General features: G+C 34.9%; 2 protein-coding genes across 2 annotated transcripts; one reads left to right on the forward strand and one right to left on the reverse strand.

The window, feature by feature from the left end:
• The first annotated feature begins 527 nt into the window (after positions 1 to 527).
• LOC120218955 (protein TIFY 8-like) lies at positions 528 to 3,042 on the forward strand. The gene is made up of 6 exons (XM_039215826.1): positions 528 to 728; positions 844 to 1,280; positions 1,384 to 1,471; positions 2,354 to 2,579; positions 2,692 to 2,774; positions 2,932 to 3,042. Exons 1-6 carry the CDS (start codon positions 528 to 530, stop codon positions 2,992 to 2,994), a joined length of 1,098 nt encoding a protein of 365 aa, XP_039071757.1. The 3' UTR covers positions 2,995 to 3,042.
• Positions 3,043 to 11,925: 8,883 nt separating this feature from the next.
• LOC120218975 (probable indole-3-pyruvate monooxygenase YUCCA4) lies at positions 11,926 to 13,420 on the reverse strand. Its single transcript, XM_039215836.1, has 3 exons — positions 12,710 to 13,420; positions 12,247 to 12,618; positions 11,926 to 12,129 (listed from the first exon to the last, which is right to left on the reverse strand). The coding sequence occupies exons 1-3, from the start codon at positions 13,361 to 13,363 to the stop codon at positions 11,959 to 11,961; spliced, it is 1,197 nt and encodes a 398-aa protein (XP_039071767.1). The 5' UTR covers positions 13,364 to 13,420; the 3' UTR covers positions 11,926 to 11,958.
• Between the last annotated feature and the right edge of the window lie 3,241 nt (positions 13,421 to 16,661).

Genomic DNA, 16,661 nt, shown 5'->3' on the forward strand with positions numbered 1-16,661 from the left:
AGTTTCTCTTCATTCTTTTTTGCTGTTTTTCTTCTTCTTTTTTAATGTGAAAACTTGGACTATATTAGCTCATTAGTGAATGATGGAATGGGGAAAGTATGATTCTTGCCGTATAGTTTGATGAGTAGTTTTGATTTTGGGTTCCGGACTCTGCTTGAGGCTTGATGGATTAGTTTTGGTGAGCTCAGCAGCCAATGGGGGTGGTTGCTCCTCCCATAGGTCATCCCTACTATCCCATGATATATTTTCTCTAATTATTTTACTTTCAGTGGTGAATTTTAGTTCTGCTTTTTGAAGGTAGGTTAAGCCATTATGGTGTTTGATTTTAATGCTGCTGCGTGATGCGTCTATGTAATGAATTTTTTTTTTGCCCCCATAAAGTTTCTCTTTGCAAAATAGCAGTCTTTAGCTAAGCATTATGTGTATATTATCTCAGTATGCCGACATTCCTAATCTTCTAGCTTGTCAAATTTGCTCATAATAATACGGAATTGTACTGCTGAGGTGGCTAGATTTTTGAAATACCTATGTTTTCCGAATTGGGATTCTACCTATCACGATTAAAGTTTGATACATTTACTCATCATTTAGTAGAAAGACATATCGGAAATCATCTCGAGGGGATTCCATACTATGGTAAAAGCAACAGTTTGGCAGGAAATAAGAGAAATAATTCGGATTCAGCCTTTATGGCTCATGAATCTCTTGAGATCTTGCATTTGATGAAGGTATTAGTTGATATTGTATCTTATCATGTTTTATGTTTTACTTCGAAAGAGAAACATTCCTTCTTTTGTTAGTCATTCATATGTACTAAATATTTTTCTTTATGTTTGTGTTCAGATGCTTCACAATGGTTCCGGAGGAGATCGACCTAGAAGGTCCAATGAGGACGATGTATTCCTTGGTATGAAGTCAATGAGGCATTCTTCTACGTCTCTTATATTGCATCCTCCCACTGTTAGCAGTCTCGAAGGTGATGCTACCAAATGGGAGCGGTCTGTACCCTCTGCAGTTCAGTATGCTTCACGTGGTGGTCACTTTGCGCCTTTTGTGCATCAAGCTTCAAACAGGTTCAAGGATTCAAATGTTGGTCCATCTGTTATATCTCAGGCTGCTGCCGATGAAGGATCTAGAACCGGAATTAAATGCCCTGGAATTTTGAGTTTTATTACTGCTAGCAGTGTGCCCACTGAAAAGGGTTCATCTGGGATAGTGCCAAGTGGAGAAAGGACCAAGTCTGCTCATATTTCAGAAACAGAGTCTTTAGTTCCTCCAAGGTGAATATAATATGGCCTTTGTTTCTTGTTTTTTATTGTTGAGATCTGCAAAGAAAAGAAATTTAGAGATAATAAATGCAATGTTTTTTTTATTTTGCTACAGTGAACAGAGGTTAACAACTTCCAGCCAACAAATGACTATATTTTATGCTGGTCGGGCTCATGTCTTTGATGATGTGCATCCGAAGAAGGTCAGTTTCTTATCACCTGCTAATGGAACTCAAAGTGATTTAATTTCAATCGTCTTCTATTAGATTTGCATATAAACTTCTATCGATTCGAGTATTTCATCTAATTGAACATTCCGGTGTGCATCAGCTACGCTAAGTTGATATCATAGTTACTTTATATAGTCCATGAATTGCTTGCTGATGCAATTAGGTTTCAAATTTCTATGTTGCTGGTTGAATCAATGTCATTCACAAGAGGACAGCTGCGCTTAACACCATATTTTACGTATATCCCGGGATTGGATCAACATCCTTATCTATGTTTATTGGACTTGGAAGTTCTCATAAGATTTGCTATGTCAACATGTTTTCTGAAACATCAGATGAGATAACTCTGATGATTATTCTGATCTCCATGATGGCTGGGAGAATAGGAGGATTGAACCTGTGATATGTTCCATAGAGTATGTTGTCGATTCATGTAGTTGGGTTAGTGGGACAGGCAGCTTGTGGTCGACTTGTTCAAATAATAACATAATGCTGTTTTTTCACCAACATAAGAGGACTAATGGAACACGGGTTCCAAATAAAGGCATTTAATCGCACAGTTCGCACTGTGCCACAGGGACCATTGGCTTCCAGACGAAGCCTTTGAAAGTAGGGATTTGTGATAATTCTATACATGCGAATTTAAAGATTGAACAAAAGATTAACGGATTTTTTATAACTCAAAGAGGGTTGGTTGGTTTGCTGTTACACTTCTGTTAACTTATACAAACATGATATAGAATGGCTGCATAATCTTAAAAGATGTCCTTCGAGGGTTTCTTTTTAATGTCAGGTATTTTGTTTCTTAATATATAGTTCCGATAATGACCACTGTATGCTGCATGGTCATTTCAGGCAGACGTAATATTGGCATTGGCTGGATCAAACGGAGGATCTTGGTCGACAACTTACTCTCCTAAATCTGCTGCGAGGACAGTTGGTGAAAATTATGTACCCGATGGGGAACCTGAAGCAGTTGGTAACATGGCATTCTCACGGGAACTTCGGGGAAAGACAACCCTTTCTGGTAATGTAAATCAAGCAACTGGTTCCTGCAATCGAATTCCAATACAAACAGGTGAACCATCTAAATCAGTATCCATTTTTGTTGCTATAGTTACTTGTTTCCGGATCGAGCTAGAATGGTTATGCAACTGATATGAAGTATGCTCATGGCGTTCATTACTTTATAAATCCTCAAGGAACAGTTGTTATGGCGAGAGAGGGAAGAAATCTGGTTCAAGCAGAAGAAGCTGGTACTGAAGATAAAAGAGAGGTATAAGGTTTAATCGAATTTCAAATCCGGATATTACAGAAATTGCAGATATGGACCTGTAGCGATCCCTACTTACTAGGAAGAGCCGTCCATTTCATGTCTGTCATTGATGCTTAAAACTTTTTCGAATTTTTAACTTAATTTCCTGGTAAGGCAGCATATAAGAACAGCTTCTTATCCGAGTCGATTAGCAATGAACCCTCTGCGTTTGCTTAATTGACCAAGTCCATGAAATCGAAATCCTTGTAAACTCGAGGGTGTTCCTCATTGACCATCTCTTTCGCTGCTTTAACGATCGTACCCTGAACCACAAATGTTCCCAAACAACACTGATCTTTGTCTCCACTCAACATCATCCTATGATTCACCGCAAGCATTCTTCCGTTACTCCATGCGTGCAATTTTAATTTGGAAATTTAGTGCTTGTTTAATTCAACATCCATCGGTCGTATAATTTTATGTCATGAATCAATATAACTGGCTCTATTAAATTTAGGATTTTTCAAACTAAATATGATAAATTTTAGAAAGAAAAGAAAAGATGACGAGATTTATAAAAAAAAAGTTGAAACATAAAGTAGCGTTTGATGTTATTGCCGTAAAATCTCCAACGATGAAGACGAGGGAGGCAGAGCCACGGTCGTGTACTCTCCCGCCGGAGGGGCTTAATATTTCATCACTCTCAGCAGCCGGTAATCTTCCATCAACGTCGCATATTTCTCTCCCAAACCGTAACCATCAACGATCATCAAACCAATCATTACGGCTCAGCCCCTCCATTTCCTTCATCAAATTGTTAATTGTTTCGCTAATGAATAAAAAAATCAGATTTGATCATGCTTGGTTTTCTTATCATATTGAAGAAGAGGGAAGTTTTTGATTTAATTACCAGAAGCGATGATGATTATGAATCTGCACAAGTTGGCCGAAGCTTTCAACGGAGTGCAATCCGAGGCATCTTCCAGTCGGAAACTCTAGTATAAAAGATGATGGTCATTAATTTTTTATTAATGTAAAATAATAGTTTAATCTGATTTTTTATTTAAATTAATAATTATTTTTCTTTGACTAATTTGAATGATACGTCAACTTCGAGTATCAAAATATATATATTTATGTGGATAATATTATTATTTGTTTCGAGTTCTTACTGGTTGTGTTGAGAGGCATTTCTTCTTTCATCTGCTGTCAGCTAAGGCAATGCCGAAGCAGCTGTATAAGCAAGCAACACGGCACTGAGACGAAGTGGGCCCAATATCAAATATTATCACCAAAAACAAAATCTTTCAGTACTGAGCCATGGAGAAGCAGAATATTATTTCATCATCATCTCATCAAGATCCAAAGAAAGATCATAAAACTGTTATATCCAGTAAATGAATATTGTGCTCTGCAAAATCTGCACATATTTTCATTTTATATAAAAAATGAAAATAAGTGTTCAAGAGAATGCCAGTTTGGCATGCATGCACAACCATCAGTCTTGAATCGGTACATATGCATGCCATGTCATGCCAATAAATACTTGCATCGGCTAGATACGCCTCTGTTTGTTTTATCATAAAACAATGCAATCTGCCTCCTCTCAGTGGAAAAAAAAAGGAGTGACGTGAGAGACTGATCACCGTAACGCACGCTTTTTGAAATCGTGCGATAGTGATATTGGAATTCAATGCTCCTCTTCCCAGAATCCAAATGCCCACCTTCCATTTTAACTCACCTTTTCGACCTTTTCACATCTCACCACTTCCTATACACCTCGGTTCCTTCACTTCTCTCTCACTGTACAATTGTGTTATGACGGCAGAGAGAAAAAAAGGGATTTGTTTGCATCAGCAATTACGTGCAGAGCAATGAGAGGAAGGAACCAGAGCTGTCAATCCGTTTTACGAAGAAAAACAAAGTCGTACAAGTCGTCAGTGGAAGGGAAGGAAAGGCGTCAGATCGGGCCATCATCGTCTCAATTATCAGCGTGAAGGAGAGAGAGAAAAAAAAGGGCTTTGTATATATCATTCATTATATGTATTAGTAAATGCAAATTTCAGAAAAGACTGTAGAGCGAAGAGAGATTTTAGATGCAAACAAAGTTGTGTGTTATGATATAGTTTACTTGGCGTCATGCTCAGGAATGCCACACACAGTATTCAAGTGTTCAGTAATACCAATTGCCTTCTCACTGCTGCTCTGTCCTCATTTCTCTATTTCTATAAAATCCCTTAATTGTTTCGTATTCCTATTTGAATTCAGACACTGTATTGTCCATTTCTATAAAAACCTATATTGATATATATATATAATATCTAAAGTATATATAATTCTATCTTGTTTGTAGTGTATAAATATATATATTATATCAAAGATAAAAATTTACATACAATTATATGCGAACAAGAATTTTTCTTTTAATAAGTATTAAACTCATAATTTAAGGTAGAGAAGAAATGTTAACTGAAAATTTTTAATCACTTACTATAAAGATTATTGATAATTTATGTTGAAGACTTTAATTTGATATATCTGAATAACCAATATAAAATACTAATTTATTAAACTCATAATTTAAGGTAGAGAAGAAATGTCAACTGAAAATTTTTAATCACTTACTATAAAGATTATTGATAATTTATGTTGAAGACTTTAATTTGATATATCTGAATAACCAATATAAAATACTAATAATGATGGGAACGTCTAAGAAATAGACAATTAATGCGTGATAAAAGTTAATTGCAAAAACGTCGGGCTGTCCGTTTTTATAAGGATTTGGGTTCTATAATGATAATAAGGATAAATTACACGTTTATTATCTAAACAATTAGTTTTATTTTTTTTAGTATTTGAACTTTCATTTGTTTCAAAATCATACTTAACTTTTATTTTTGCTTCATTTTGGCTTTGGTACATCGCTATTAAAAACTTAGCGCAACAGGTAAAACATTTATTTTTGTACGGATAAATTACATCATTAATTACTCAACTATCTTCTTATTCATATTTTGGTCATTAAAGTTTATTTTTTAATTTAATTACTTAAATTTCAAATTACTTCTAATTTAATCACTCTAACTTTTAAACTTTTTTAATTTAATTATATATTAATAAAATAATAATAAAATTTTTCATGTCATACAAATTATTAATAAAATAAATTAGAGTGATTAAAACATGAGCAATTAGAAAGTTGAGTAATTAAATTGAACATTTTTAAACTTTAGTGACCAAAATAGGAGTGAAAAGATAGTTAAGTGATAAATGATATAATTTATCTATAAAAACGCCACAAGCTGTTGTTGAATTTTTTACGTCGATGTACTAAAATAAAACAACAAATTAATGTTTTTTATGATTTTAAAACAAATGAAAGTTTAGGTACTAAAACAAAACAAAACTGATAGCTTAGGTACCAAATGTTTAGTTTTCCCTAAAAATAGTATTAACAATATGTTTGGAGATAGCTTTGCGTGCCTCGTACTTTCTTGGCATGCTTATTTGAACTTTTATTCTTAGGTTTAAAGAGACCTCATATTTGTTTTAATTCATCCTTAGGTTCAATTTTAAAATGCTAATATTGTTAGTTTTCTCATATAATATCTTAACCATTCATATTGATGTATTTCTGGAAGACAATAATCAAACCCAATACCCTCTATCTTAACCATTCATATTGATGTATTTAGCATGGGTCAACTGTTAGTTTGGAGCTAGATGAGCTAAATAATCATTGCAAATTGTTTCGTTGAGAAGTATGGTCTAGCCTCTGGAGATGGAGATATAGAGTGTGAAGAAAGAGCATTCGGAACTCCAGGAGAAGGAAAGAGAAGAGTCCATTGCTGGGGAATCTAAACCTTCAGCTGAACCAACATAAACTCACATTCGTCAAAGCCAATAAGCAGCTGAGAAGCGCTCTTGAAAGAGTAGAATTTGTAAAAGAAGTTGAGCCAACAAAAATCACACTCGAAAATTGGTGACTCGTAATGAGAGCCACTATCATCAACAACGAGAAGAAAGCCAAAGAACCCAACTACGACACAAGCAATTAAAAGACTAAGGGGGAATAATACCTACTCAGTTAAGTAAGAATTTTTGCCGCGTCGCTCGAATTCTGGGTTCACGTTAGCAGGGCTAATAGAACCTGGGTTCTCCGCCGTGTTCTCCGGTGCCTTCTGTCTTCTTTCGGTGCTCTTCCTTTGTCCTGAAAGCTCAAATATTATCCTTTGCACAACACACAAAAAACCCATGGAATGGAGAAAGCTATTTTGGTGTTCTGAAGGCCAATATTTGGAATTTCACCCACCTAGGGTTAGCGATGGAACAAAAATGGTTCATCCCCCTCAAGAAGTGCTAGAAGCTGGAATCAAGGAGTGGAATCTTTCACTGGTCGGCCAATTCATTGGTCCTGCTCTGAGTTTTGCTTCAATGCACAGAATTGTAAACAACCTGTGGAAGAAAGCTATGGAGAGTGCACAAATCTAGGTAAGTATTACTAGAAATAACTTATATGTTTTCTCGTTCCCCTCTTCTATTGCTCGTGACTGGGTCCTTGAAAATGGCCCTTGGCATATCTTGAACAAGCCGATTATCTTAAGGACATAGGAGTCCAACCTTCAAAAACTGAACTTTGATCTTTCAAGCTTGCCTATTTAGGTCCATTTACATAATATTCCCCTAGAGTTGTACTCTCGTTCAGGCCTTAGTTACATAGGTAGTGCAATAGGAATTCCACTCACTATGGATTCAGTAACTGCAACGAAAAATCATCTTCAATATGCTAAGCTCTGCATTGAAATAAGAGCAATAGACCCTATTCCTAAATACATTAAAGTGGAACTAAAAGATGGGGCAAAGGTCTCAATCATGGTTGAAGTCCCTTGGATGCCAGTTCGATGTAATCACTGTAAACTCTTAGGCCACAACGAAAAATGCTGCATACAGTCTAAAAATCATGTTACTGCAAAAACTCAAGTTTAGAGGAAAAAAGAGAATTTCTCTAAAGCATGTGAGCCAACTCCCTCAGTCGGAGGTATCGAGTTTTTGCAAGAGAAAGAGGGCTCCTCCTTGGAGGAAATAAAAGAAACCAGTACTGCAGGTGATGAACATGCCAATGGTATTAATGAACAAAATGAAGAATAGCAAGATAAGCTTGGTACTGGTGAAAAAGAAATTCTAGTAAACGTTGATGTTCAAGTACAGGAAAATAAAGAATAAAAAGAAGTTCATCAAGACCTTTATATTTTGGAGAATAATTGTACATACCCAAGCTCAAACAACGGTGATCTTTCCTCAAATGTCCCTAAAAGAGGACGACGGAGGCCTGCCATAGAAAAACCAAAAGTGGACATAATTGGATCCACAAACAGGTTCTAAGTTCTCAATGATTCGGAGGAAATTCCTCCTGCTCCAATGGATGTCCAACGTAAACCACGTGCATCTTCGCAAGGAGTGGCTGCCATAGTAAAGGAACTTAAGTCGAAAAAGAGAGAAATACTTGAAAAACCAAAGCGGGTTGAAGTTGATGGTGGAGGGGAAAATGTACTTACTCCCTCACAATGATCCTAGCTTTTTGGAATGTAAGAGGACTAAACAGTCCTCAAAAGTAAGAGAAAATAATTATAAGAGCTTGCCAAAATAAAGTGGATGTGTTTTGTTTGTTGGAGACAAGAGTAAAAGAAGAAAAGTCTGTAGCTATCCTTGGAAGCAAATTTTCTAGCTGGAATGCATTTACCAACTACGACTATGCCTTAAATGGTAGGATATGGATCCTCTAGAGAAAAGACTTGGACTTCTCAGTTATTCAATCTTCAAACCAGTGAATGAAAATTAAGGGATTATACCAGAATGATCAACTCGTCATCACTGCAGTTTATGGAAGCAATGATGGTATCGCAAGAAGACTCCTCTGCAGCAACTACGAGACCTCGAAGCTTCTGTAGGCCGTTCACCATGGATAATTGGAGGAGATTTCAACATAATTCTTCACTCAAAAGAAAGTTCTGACTATGACCTTATTGAACCTCTATCTTCTTCTGACATGAGAGACTTCCAAGAAGCTCTCTCTGACCTTGATCTTTTTTATCACCATTTCTTTGGCCCTCTATTCACATGGAGCAACAAACAATAGAGTTCTTACCTTGCAAGAAAACTCAACAAAGTTTTAGTTAATCCTAAATGGGTGACCACTCACAAGAACTCGCATGTCGAATTCCAAGCCCCTGGCATATCTGATCACTGTTTTGCTCAAGTATGGCTCAATAAAGAAGCTCAAGTTGATCGACCAAAACATATTAAATTCTTCAATTATTGGACTCAACACCCTAGCTTTATGGAAATGGTTAAACAGTCCTGGTTTAGACCAGTTCATGGGCACTCAATGCATATACTTTTCACAAAGTTAAAGAGACTAAAAAACAACCTTAAAAATTTAAATCAGACTTGGTACAGTAACCTTCCTGCAAGGGTTAAACGGAAGAAATCTGATTTAGAGCAGCAGCAACTTTAAAATTTAAAAGGAGAGGGTGGCATAGAACAGGAACTACTCTTTCGAAATGAGTTAAAAACTCTAGAGGAAGCCGAAGCTTTATTCTACAGAAAAAAAGCACGAGTTCAGTGGATGCAAGAGGGAGATAAATGCACCAGATTTTTTCATTCTTCAGTTGCTCTTAAAAACAAAAAAGATACTATTCGCATCCTCATAGATGAATATGGAAATAGACTGGAAACCTATGATCAAATGTCTGCAGAGGTGATAAAATTCTTCACAAACTTGATTGGCACTGCTGATCCTGTAGTAAAGGACACAAATCCTAACCTGTTAAAGGATTTAATCCAGTTTTCCTTGCCTGCTGAAAAGGCTGATGCTCTTGTGCAAGATGTTACCAAGGAGGAAATCAAAGAGGCTTTTTTCAGTCAAGGGAATGAAAAAGCTCCGGGACCTGATGGGTATTCACCATTCTTTTTCAAAAAATCATGGTCTATTATTGAGAAAGATGTTGTTGCAGCCATATCACAATTTTTTCAAGATTCTTATCTCTTCCCTGCTTTCAATGCTACTATAATTGCATTGGTTCCAAAGATTCCTAACCCTAACAAGGTAAAGGACTTTAGGCCAATTTCTTGTTGTTCAGTGATCTATAAAGCCATTACAAAGATTATTGTTAGAAGACAAACTACTTTGTTGCCTGATTTGGTTACACTTAACCAAATTGCTTTTGTTAAAGGAAGAAGCATCATTGACAACACACTACTTGCTCAAGAACTAGTCAGAGGCTATAATAGAAAGAACTTATCTCCTAGATGCTCTCTGAAAGTTGACCTCCACAAAGCCTTTGATTCTCTTAATTGGAACTTCATCTCTGCTATTTTAAAGGCCATTGGACTTCCAAGGATTTTTGTCTGGTTTCTTTAAGGGTGCCAAGGGCCTAAGGCAAGGAGACCCCCTGTCTCCATTACTCTTTGTCCTATCCATGAATATCCTTTCCAGACTTCTTAACTTGGCAGCCTCAAGAGGTATGTTCGACTATCACCCTAAATGCAAAAGGATAGGTCTAACTCACCTATCCTTTACTGATGATCTTCTTATCTTTTGCAAAGGAACTGTGGAATCTGTTATTGGAGTCACTAGTGTCCTAGATTTATTCTATGACATGTCAGGCCTCAAACTTAATGCCTTCAAAAGTGAGTTTTTTTGTTGTTGGTGTGCCTACTGGTGCAATTGAAAATATTAAAAAAATCATAGGCTTCAATCTTGGCTCTCTGCCTGTAAGATATTTAGGCATCCCACTTCTCACAAGGAAATTTTCAGAAAAAGATTGTGTGACCCTCATAGATAACATCAAATCCAGATTACTCCACTGGTCCACTAAAAATCTTAGCTACGTAGGAAGATTGGAACTAATTAAATCTGTGCTGTCCAGTGTAACCAACTTCTGGTGTAGACAACTTTTCCTGCCAAATTCTGTTTTGAAGAAGATTGAGCAACTTTGCTCTCGGTTTTTCTGGAAAGGAACTGACAAAGCTGCTACGGGAGCTCGAGTGAGCTGGAAAAATATATGTTTCTTGAAATCCGAAGGAGGGCTCGGGGGTTAAGGATATGAAATCCTGGAACAAAGCATGCATGATCTCGTTAATTAAAAACATCCTCGCAGGAGACGGGTCTCTATGGGTAGCTTGGCTCAAAAACTATGTTCTTAAGGAGAAAGATTTCTGGTATGTACGAATTAGCTCCACTACTAGCTGGAGTTTCAAGAAACTTTTGAAACTCAGACCTGAGGCTCACTAGATTCTGACTTCAGGTAATACAAAAGTTACTAAAATCTTGTATTCAATTAGGGAGAAGAAGGCTAAGGTCCCTTGGCAGAAACTGTTATGGTTTCCCCTGCACATCCCTAAGCACAGTGTGATAGCTTGGATGTCTTTCCTTGATAAACTTCCAGCAAAGGATAGACTACAACGAATGGGGCTCATCAACAAAAGCATATGTGCTCTCTGCAATTCAGATTCGGAAACGAGTGAACATTTATATCTAAAATGCCATACTGTTGTTACCACTTGGAAAGTTGTCTTCTCACTTTCTGGTTTACATTTTCCAGCTTGTTCATGGGAAGCATTTATAGCATGGGCAAGTTCTACATGGAAAGGCAAATCATTGCTTACAATGATTATGAAGATAGCTCTCAATGCTCTCATTTACACAATATGGGAAGAGAGAAACAGAAGGGTGTTTCAAAGCCGAACAAGGTCTGCAGAAGAAATTCTAAAGATTATTAAAGATATTGTAGGATTAAAACTAAGGGATATGAATATTAACAGAGTAGATAGAGTTAATATTAATTTATGCAACCATTGGAGCTTAGCTGTTCACTGATTCATTTAGTATGAAGTTTGTTTTTTGATTCGAACATTGATGTATATGTGCAGTTTCTGCTTTGGATAATAAAATCATATTTATCCAAAAAATAAAATAGAAGTACATTCTATTCTATTAATAATTTATTCTGTACAAACATACGTAGTCATGTTAACCTCGAAACAGGTAAAAAAAAGATGGATTCAAACCCCCACCCCACCACCAACAAAATTGGTGCATTTACAATGTTAAACAAAAGGGATTACATTCGCAAAAAGACCAAACAAAAAAAAAATCACCGTCTTTATTTTTTTACATTTAACTTTATTGTTTGTTACAGTCTTAGATTGTCCTCCATTGTTCACCAATGTCTGTAGCAATCTTAACGGCGTCAGAAGCCGTTCCTAAAAGCCCTCTTCTTGTAAACCCGACTGTGTACAATCCTTTCTCCGCTTTCCATCCGTTAGGAAACGGCGTTTTTGGCATGCCATCTTTGGTGAAAAAATCACATCCCTATATTTCCATTCAAGGCAAAAAGTTACTGCCATGGAAAATCTAAGTTAACAAGTATTTCGTGTTTTGAATTAATACGTTATCTTTTATATTGTAGAAAGGGTCATTAATATTTACCTTGAGCCAACTAGGCACATTGCTTTTGTATCCAGTTGCCAATATTATCGAATCGATCTCCTTTTCTTGCCCATTCATGAACTTTGCTCCATTTCTTGTTATCTCTTTCACACCTTCCATTACCTTAATTTTTCCTGATTTTATTTGTGCAAGTGCACCGACATCGAGCACTGGAGTCTTTCCGGTGACATTCTTGAGCTCGATTGGACCCGTTTTCGGCCGCCGGAGACCTATTTCGTCCGTGTTACCCAAGGTGAAGTTTGATATCAGCAAAAGCAATTTATCTACTAGCTTTAAAGGGAGCCATTTGAGAAGCGCCATCGCTATACCAAATGTTGAGAAACCCAACATTTCCCTCGGTAATACATGCACCTATGCAAGAAAAAAAATCAAACGGAAAACAACATGAGCAGCAATGAAAACATATCTAAAGTGTTCAAGTTTATATGCTAAATGAACTTACTGTGTTTTTAACAACCATATGAGGAATTGCATTGTATCGACAAAGGTCCAAGCAGACTTCCATGCCGGAGTTACCACATCCTATAACCAAAACCCTTTGGTTTTTAAACTCAGAACCAGACTTGTATAAACTTGTATGAACGACCGGACCACCAAATGTATGAATCCCAGGAATGTATGGTACTACAGGCTCAGCATTTTCACCAGTGGCAACAATGAGCCACCTTGATATGTATTCAGAATCTTGAGCTTTAACCCTCCATAACCCCATAACATGATCAAACTCGGCGCTTGTCACCGCTTGGTTGAACCTAGGTTGGATTGAGAAGTGTGAAGCGTAGGACTCCATGTAAGAGATGAACTGGTGTTTAGTCGGGTACTTTGGGAAATTTTGCGGGAACCCAAGGAGTGGGAGTTGGCAAAACTGTTTGGGAAGATGGAGTTTGAGACGATCATAGGTCCGATGTTGCCATAAAGAGGCAATGCAAACACTTTTCTCAAGGATAAGAGAAGGTACACCTTGTTGTTTAAGGCAAGCCGAGGTTGCTAGACCAGAAGGTCCTGCACCTACGATGATAGGCCCCTGAACCAAAACACAGTTAGCTTCGCTGTGACGATGTTGTTGTTGCTGTTCTTCGCCTTTACAAGAACCCATGTCGTGAAACAATCCCAAGAAAAAAGGAATGATGTTGGAAGAACAAGATAGTGAAAGAAACCTCTGTAGTTATCCTTTTTTTTTCTTTTGCTTCCTCTGTTCTTTTCACTCTGTAAAGCTCTGTTTTCTCAATTCATAAAAGTTCCATGCAGATGAGGTGGGGTTTTAAAAGGGAGTTGAAAGGCACTCAGGAGAGAGAGAGAAACCAAAGAGTCAATGGAGGGAGAAAAGTGGGGGATCATAAATGCATGAAAAAAGAGAGCAAATAATAGGGAGAATTCACTTTATGATTGTAAATGGTAATTAATTTTAGCACTGAGGAAGGAGAAAGGGAGGTAATAGGTATTAATGGAGGCGTGAAGGTTAAGGAAAAGGATATGTTCTGTTTCTCAAGGTTGTTTTCTTCTCAGTTTTTGAGTTCTCTCTGCAGATTTTACTTTTACTTCTTTTGCTGCAATTCAAAGTAAGGCAAACTGAGCAGTAATCCACTTGTTACATTGCTTGTTCATGTGAATGACAAATTCAATGCTTTTCGGACTATACTGTCTTTCTTATCTTTCATGTGTATACCACCTTTCTAATATTAAACCCAAATTTATTTTCTACACGTGTATAATATAGTTTTTCTCCCTCGTTAACTTAATGTGTATATATATATTTTATTAAAATCTGTGATATAATAATAAAATAACTTTATTAAAACATGTTTTATTAATAATATGGTTTTGAACAACTCTATTTCTTAAAATTATAACTTGTAAACATAAGGTTAAAAATCGGGCAGAAGTTAATTACAATCGAAAATTTTATTAAAAATATAATTTTTTAAGTTAGATATGTTATAATTGAAAATGTTATTTTCTTTATAATATTTTCAATTGCAACCGAAAATATTAATTTTTTCAAAAAAAATTCAATTATAAGCGCTAAACATTCCCATAATATAATTTTTCGATTATAACAAAAAATGTTAGTCTTCTATAACTTTTTAAATGGAATATAATAAACTTTAAATTAAAATTATTTTAAATTAATTTAAATTAAATTATCGCACCGCATAGATATCCTATTTCTTATTCTCTTACAAATGAATACTTCGATATCAGTATATAGACTTGAATTCAAACAAACACTTGATACTGAATAGGTAATTAGGTATATATATATATATATTCGAACGAGAGTGTATTTCACTAGCGCATTGCAACGTCGGGCTAGAAAGAGCTAAAAATGTACACAGCAGCCGTTGGCTTAAGGCATGCCGCCACGTGGAAAGTTTCTGTACACTGTGTGAGGTGTTGCATGTTTAGAAATCGAGTGGATTAACCGTGCGAAGGTGAGAGGTTGTCAATGAAGGGAGTATTTTACTTGTAACTAGATTTTTAAATATTATATTAATTTATTTATTAAGTTTATCTTTAAAATATAATATTACAATAAAAATAAAATAAATTTTAATCTATAAATTTCATATTATTTTTTAATTTTATTCTTAAAATTTTTATATTGATTAATTACGCGCACAAACACGATGACATAAATCAAATCATAATTGAATAAAGATCAACATTAATAGAATAATTGGAAGATATAATAGTGATTTAATGTGGTAGGAGGCATTCTTCAGAATTATCAAGGCAATTGGATCTTTGAGTTTACCAGAAGTTTGGAGAGTTGCTCAGTTCTTCTTGCTCAATTGTAGGTATTATATAATATATTAATACAATACACAAATGCTAAAATTTAAAAGAACAGAGCTTAAATTAGATAATTTATAAGTAATTCCCACTCTTAATAAGACATGTAAATGCAAAATAATAAGATTAAATAAAAGATAAAAAGAGGTTATTTGGAGACGTGAAGATACGTTCCATTAAATTAGTCACCGAATAAACTATTGAAGTGAGTTCCATACCTATTATCAACAAACTTGACGAACGTGCAAAGTGGCTGGTGAGTGATGATGTGCGGCTACCTATCTACTTCCATTTCCTTCTTCTTTTTTGGCTATAATGGCAGTTCATGACTGAATTATAAATATTGTATCTGGTTTCTTTTTCTAGTGCAATTAATCTCGAGTTAGAGCTGATATCATTTCAGTTCTGATCTTATCCTCATTATATTTAAAGCTTTAAGTATTACACTTCTAAAAGCTTCCATTTTTTTTACTATATTGAGTGGATACAAATCACTGTATTTAATTATCAATTACAATTACACTAAGTAATAATTTCATCGTGAGTAAATGGAATTTAATGCAAGTTTTATTTGAATACAAACGTCTAATTCAGTTCCACCCTTCCAAGAAAATACATCGCGCGGAGTTGTCGAAAGTTGAAGAAACAAGTAGAGAGAAGAGTTTACTATCAATGATTCAGGTATATGCATATTGTATTTAGGTTTCTAAAAATACATCAAATTTAAAATAAAAAATATTATATCATATATTTAAAGTGCAAAAATATGTTATTCCTGAGATTTACATATTAAAAAAAGATTTATAATTTATGACCATTTAATTATGTTATATGATTTTCAAATCAATATGCGCATTGAGTATTTTTTTACTGTTAATTATGGAATAATAATCCTTTAAGATATTATATATTAATAATTGAGTTATACTTAATACACGACTTGTGAATAAAAAGTAATTTTACAAGCAGTTTTTCACATAATATCAAATGTTTTATTATTTATTTTTAAAATTCTTAAATATATTTATAAATACATTTGATATTATCTGAATATTGTTTATAAAATATTTTTTATTAATGATGTATCGAATAATATTATTTTAATAATTTATGATATATAAAACTAAAATATTTTTATCTATGATACGTCTATGTTAATTTTTTAAATTACATTATATTTTTCTTATTACATTACGTAGTTACGTACGAGCGATTTGTTGGGTGCAGAAATAAATATGATTGCAACAGCGATGAATAATGTTTGGATACGAAGGGATCTAAAGGGGCTTACAAAGATCTTTCAGATACATATATATATCATAGCTGGAGCCCACATTACTGCTGTGCTATATACGACTATGATCCTACATGTACTTTTATTTCCATAGCAAATATTAAAAAGGTTTAAAGTAATGCCTAAATTAATCATGTTAGTATTATTATTATATTGATAATTCTGGAATGAATATAAAATATTATTTGTTTAAAGACTTTTAATTATTAGATAATAAATGTTTATACTTTTACATATGTCTTGTTCGAACTTAAAATTTTAAGGGATAATAACAAATTTCCTTAACCTTTGATGTCGCTTGATTCGT

The sequence above is a fragment of the Hibiscus syriacus genome, unplaced genomic scaffold, assembly GCF_006381635.1.
Source record: "Hibiscus syriacus cultivar Baekdansim isolate YM2019G1 unplaced genomic scaffold, ASM638163v2 tig00110202_pilon, whole genome shotgun sequence".
NCBI lineage: Eukaryota > Viridiplantae > Streptophyta > Magnoliopsida > Malvales > Malvaceae > Hibiscus > Hibiscus syriacus.

What these genes read in the sequence shown, in the direction of transcription:
- LOC120218955 (XM_039215826.1), top strand. Translation starts at nt 528, where the DNA reads ATGTTTTCCGAATTGGGATTCTACCTATCACGATTAAAGTTTGATACA. An exon ending in AGATCTTGCATTTGATGAAG is followed by an intron (nt 729 to 843) that starts GTATTAGTTGAT and finishes GTTTGTGTTCAG; the next exon opens with ATGCTTCACAATGGTTCCGG. An exon ending in GAGTCTTTAGTTCCTCCAAG is followed by an intron (nt 1,281 to 1,383) that starts GTGAATATAATA and finishes ATTTTGCTACAG; the next exon opens with TGAACAGAGGTTAACAACTT.
- LOC120218975 (XM_039215836.1), bottom strand. Translation starts at nt 13,363, where the DNA reads ATGGGTTCTTGTAAAGGCGAAGAACAGCAACAACAACATCGTCACAGC. An exon ending in ATATGGTTGTTAAAAACACA is followed by an intron (nt 12,619 to 12,709) that starts GTAAGTTCATTT and finishes TTTCTTGCATAG; the next exon opens with GTGCATGTATTACCGAGGGA. An exon ending in ATGTGCCTAGTTGGCTCAAG is followed by an intron (nt 12,130 to 12,246) that starts GTAAATATTAAT and finishes ATGGAAATATAG; the next exon opens with GGATGTGATTTTTTCACCAA.